General features: G+C 41.9%; 1 protein-coding gene across 2 annotated transcripts; it reads right to left on the bottom strand.

Annotated features, from left to right (window-relative positions):
• Positions 1–1986: 1986 nt before the first annotated feature.
• On the bottom strand, positions 1987–4468 carry SLC5A3 (solute carrier family 5 (sodium/myo-inositol cotransporter), member 3). Of its 2 annotated transcripts, XM_010145366.1 has the most exons (2): positions 2353–4468; positions 1987–2273 (listed from the first exon to the last, which is right to left on the bottom strand). In XM_010145366.1, the coding sequence occupies exons 1-2, from the start codon at positions 4342–4344 to the stop codon at positions 2265–2267; spliced, it is 2001 nt and encodes a 666-aa protein (XP_010143668.1). In that variant the 5' UTR covers positions 4345–4468; the 3' UTR covers positions 1987–2264. The 2 variants fall into 2 exon arrangements, with proteins under 2 accessions (XP_010143668.1, XP_010143667.1); XM_010145365.1 differs by having other exon boundaries at positions 2203–4468.
• Between the last annotated feature and the right edge of the window lie 850 nt (positions 4469–5318).

Genomic DNA, 5318 nt, shown 5'->3' with positions numbered 1-5318 from the left:
GAAAATGTGTCTTGTACACTGGTGTTAAGTCTCAGGTATGGTAACTCTCCACTTCTACATACATACGTTGCAACGCCACTCCTAAACTTACCACTGTGTTTCCAGTTAAAAGCAGTCTACTTTCCAGCAGCAACAACTAAATGAAGTAGAGAAAGGTTGGGCACCTCAGCCTCTGTTTACAGTCTCTGAATGAATGGGATTAAACCGATTTAAAAACAACACCAAAACAAACAAAAACCCCACAAAACCGGAATCATTTTATGTGAAAACGTGTCATACAAGCTATTTAGACTGACTGCAGCTTATGATACCACTGTACTGGAAAGCAAACTTTCTCCAGCAATCAAAGGCAGGATTAACTCAAATTTCATCTCTAGAGAACTATTTCATCCATAGAGATTAGTTCTTGGTTCATGTGCCAAGGAAACACTGCTGGACCCCTGAACTGATGCTATGGAACTGTCAGCATGATCCCTCAGACCATTTTTGGCCCAGCCAGATAGTGCTCTCCCAAACAAGTCCTGAGACGAGGTTAGGAACAGAGACAACCGGAGGAATTATTTTCACAGTAAGCCTGGATATGACCATTCTGTCCTAGAGGATACGGGACTTTCATACTACGAGTGCAGCCACATGCTGTCATCTGGTCTCTGTTCCCGAAAACAGGCCCTGACTTGGTTTAACATAAGGGCATGAGGACCAGGGATAGCAACACGTTCTTCTGCTTTACCAAGAGGGACACGGGCCAAGCTCTGCAACTTTTCAGTCTGCTGAGCCTCATCAATCTGATACAGACCCGTGTCTTCCACTCCTGGAAACAGTTCATCCCTGCCTCAGGCATCCACCCTTTGAGAGAAAAAAACCTCAGCATCTCGAGACCTACTGTTCATCTGTGATCACCTGGGAAAAAGTTTCACTTTTTTCGAAGAATCGTTAAGGGCAGACCTCAATTGCTGACACAGATTATGACTGCACGTGCTCCTCATCCCCTCACATAGAATCCCCCAGGAGTCATTCCTTAAAAAATAAGGTTTGACAGGGTGAAAAGGGAAGTGGGAGAAGACACAAGGACTGTGGAAAATAAGGACCGCTTTCATTTCTTTCCCCCCACTTCCCCTTCCCCCTTGTCTTCCCACTTGTTTTTCTCCACTTACAGGCTCAGTATGCGGCAATGGTAGAGCTGCAGAGTATTTCCTTCTAGACACATGCAGCAGAGGAAAGGAGTTACTTTTCAGCGTGCTTACCAAACTGAAGACATGCAAAGTCTCACACTTCTCTCTTCCCCATGTGGTAAAACCTACGTACAAATTTTTCTTTAAAAAGAGGCTAACCCTAATTATGTCCTAATGGTTTGGAGACTGAAGAGGCTTAATATATACTCTTCTATTTTAACATACTACAACAGCCAAATACAGAGTATTTCTTGTTTTCCTTTCCCCCCTCTTCTCCATTGCCAGTTTGTCATCTCCAGGATTGGGTTTTCTTTTTTTAAATATAGCAACTTTTCAGTAATGGAATTTAGAGTGGACAAAAGCAAAAGACAGATTTTCTTACAGAGGAAAGAAAAGAGACAGAAAGCTACTAAGAGCTATCATGTTTTTAAATGCTAAAAGATGAGGCAAAATATCTTCCTGCCCTAAGAGAAATGATAAATCAAAAAAAGAATAGAAGCAGTGAGCAAAATTTAAGAAGTCCTACGTTGGCCAAGGTAATACAGCTATGTTACAAAGAATGACTACACAGCAATGTGCATTACAGACCTACATTAAAAAAAACCTTTCAACACAGCTTTAATTGTTCAGCTTTTACATATCAGTAAACATTTACTTATCTTCACTGTAATGCTGACTGAGCTCTGTAACTACCTGACTTCAAACACAGCCACCTGCCTGCCTTTGGTATATTCATACATGTAAGAACATGAGGTTAGTACTGCGAACAGGGGGAAAAAAAAAGACGAAAGGAAAAAAGAAAGAGACCGCATGACACATTCTGCCTTCAGCAGAGATAGGAAAACATGTCTCGAATGGTATCTAAATAGGTTAAAGTTGAGTTGGTCTTACAATTATAGCGTAAACAATGCCTGGATTGTGGTTATGTTATTTGAAAAGAAAAAAAACACAACATGAAAAACAAACAATCTCCAGAGACCTGTATCAACTTCTGTATGTATAGCCATACCCTTAAAAGTTCACTATTCACTCACAAAGAGAAATAGACAAACATGAATATTCCAAGTGAACAGACACAGACCAGTCCGGTATTTAGTAATAGTTTAACTTTTGGAGTCTCTTCCAGCATTTGTAAACAAACAGTCTCTTCCTCGATCTCCCGAACAGCTCTCTTGTTCATGTTTTTACTTTTAAAGCCACAGAACCAATCTATGAATTTCAAATGTCTCTCTCTATCATCAGTCTCTTCCTCGTGCTTTTTCTCCCCCATCAAAGCTGCTTGTCCATTCGAATAACAATCAACCGGTGTCTCAACTTCAGAGTGACTCACAGAAATCACGGGGTTGCTGTCATCTCTGCAAGTAACCAGAAGATTGATATCCTCTGGCTTAATATTTTTAATATTTTCTTCTGATTTGCCATTTGGAATGATATGGTTAGCATTTTCATTGCACTTGAGGATGCCCTTTTCTTGCCCTTTGTACAGCTCCCCTGTTGCAGCGTCCTCTTTTACATTCCGGTTTTTCACAGCCCAGAAAGTGGTCGTCCGAACCTGCTCCTTTGTAGGCGGAGGAGTGAGGAGGCTTACTACAAAGGTCACAATCCCAGTGATCCAGAACAGAGCTGTCGCAACATACATGTAATGGATGTTTTTGATAAAGCCTGGCCTGGTATCCGGCTGGTTACACTCCGGAGCACGATAGATAAATGCCAGTATCAACCGTACTGCTCCAAGAAGAAACCCAGCCATTCCGCCATAGAAAGCCCCCTGCTCATTGCAACGCTTCCAGAAGATACCCATAAGAAAGAGGGCAGCCACTGGTGGGGTCAGGTAGTCCGCTACCTCTTGAATATAAAGGTACATCTGACCGCCTTGCATTTCTACAATTATTGGGACCCAGGCAATGCTTATAACTACCATGAACGCAACAAAGACTCTTCCTACAATCATCAGTTCTCTAGACGTCGCGCTCTTTCGAATGAGTTTGTAGACATCAAGTGTGAATATAGTGCTGGCACTGTTGAATATCGAGTCCAAGTCACTCATCAGTGCAGCGATCATCACGGCCATCATGAGTCCCCGCAGACCAACCGGCACAAGTTTCATCACCAGACGTGGGTAGGCAATGTTAGAGCACCCAGCTCTGCTCCCGCAGACTTGAAAACAGTGTTCCGGATTAATGCAGGCGATATCATCTGCAAACAGTATTCGTGAAATCATCCCTGGGACAACTATAATAAACATGGGCAGCAACTTTAAGAAGCCTGCCATCAGAGTGGATCCTTTGGCATGAGCAATGTTTTTTGCAGCTAAAACTCTCTGAACTATGACTTGATCAGCACACCAGTACCAGACAGAAGCTGGGGTCTGCCCCAACAGAAATCCAGGCCAGGGAATATCTTCATCTGTTGGCTCGCGCAACATTTTAAGAGCATCAGGTTTTGGGTCGACATTGCAGGAATTGGTATTGGAAATGTTGTAGGTTAACAAGATAGATGTAATATTTGGTGATGCTAACATGTACCTTCTTTTAACTTCTTCAAACCCACCAACCTTCGTAATACTTATGATCATAAGTGTGAGGGCACCAATAATCATAAGCAGAGCTTGAAGTGTGTCTGTGTAGATGACAGCCACAAGACCTCCAGTCACAGTCAACAGTGCAGTCATTCCAATAAGGAGGATAACTGACAAATAGAGGTTCCAGCCTAGCGATTCTTGAATAAAAAGTGCCCCTGAATACAAGTCAACGGAGAGTTTGGTGAAGATATAAAGAATTAGAGACAATGCTGCAAAATATATTTGAATTCTATGCCCTCCAAAACGCTTGGACAAGTATTCAGGCATGGTGTATACTCCCGACCGGATGTAGACTGGGACGAAGACCCATCCTAAAAGCTGCAAAAGCATTAAGGCGTTGAATTCCCATGCACCTACTGCAAATCCACTCGCCGCTCCAGATCCTGCGAGCCCAATGAAATGTTCACTTCCAATATTGCTCACAAATAAAGATGCACCAATAGCTACCCAGGTCATAGAACGCCCCGCCAAAAAGTAGCCACTTACGGTGCTCCGATTGTATTTCCACATGGCAAAAAAACCTATGCACATTACAAGCACGAAGTACAGTGCCACAATGGCAATGTCTGCAGTTTCCAAAGCAGCCCTCATTTTTGTAAACAAAATGACTTCGCACAGCTGACGTCCACTTCTCGCCCCCCAGCAAATGTCTTTTAAGCAATACGTGAACCAGTTAACATATATCAACACTGTGGATCAAATTCTTTGTCCCTTGGTTTGCTGTCCTGATGCTGGTGGTTGTGGTACATTTACTTTCTCCGCTTCTCAAATGGAAATTTGGAACTTAGCACGCACTTTTAATCCACATTCCACAAGAACATCAGCCTTAACTCAGTTGATGTAGGAGAAATTCTTAGTTGCAGCTAAGTTTAGTGAGGCCTACTGTACCAACCCTGCAAGGCAGCAAAGACAAAAGACAAAGATTGAATTAGAGAAGAATTTCATGAAGTAATGAGAAAAAATTTGAAGTCTAGTAAAACAATGACTGAACACCACAGATTTTATTTTCCCCCTTATATTTCCTGCTGTTCTTACGCAATCCATAATGCACATAAATTAAGTATCTGTAGAACTAAGTAGTAATGCCTTTTACAAGTCAACTTTAATGTTTACAAGTACCTTAAGTGACGCAGCAGTTCTGGACTATTAAATGACCCAAATTCCCCAGAACAAGGCAAAGAACAAATGTATTTCATTCTTCTTTAGAGTCTCACAAGTCTACTTCAAGCCACTAAACAGGCCTTCCTCTTTAAAGCAACCTTAAGAAAAAAAACAAAACAAACAACAACAAAACAAAAAACAACCGCTAAGAAATGTTAACCTGGCTAGTCATTTCCTCTATTGCTCTAGCACTGCACCCCACAAGTCTTGATAGTCCCTGACATCACATGCATGCACCTAAGACATCAGCTGTCTGCTAGGGCTAAAAACCAAAGTAAAATCACGATGTTGTCAAAAAAACAACATACATTTAAGATCGGCTAGAGAATCAAGGTTATTCCACAGGTTTTATACAAGTTTGCACCTGTCTGCAGTACAGATCATCACAAGGTTACACGTTACTC

Source organism: Buceros rhinoceros, unplaced genomic scaffold (genome assembly GCF_000710305.1).
Source record: "Buceros rhinoceros silvestris isolate BGI_N320 unplaced genomic scaffold, ASM71030v1 scaffold6451, whole genome shotgun sequence".
Classification (NCBI taxonomy): Eukaryota; Metazoa; Chordata; class Aves; order Bucerotiformes; family Bucerotidae; genus Buceros; species Buceros rhinoceros.
The sequence above is the reverse complement of the archived record's forward strand: the minus strand, read 5'-3'. Positions and strand labels throughout refer to the sequence as shown.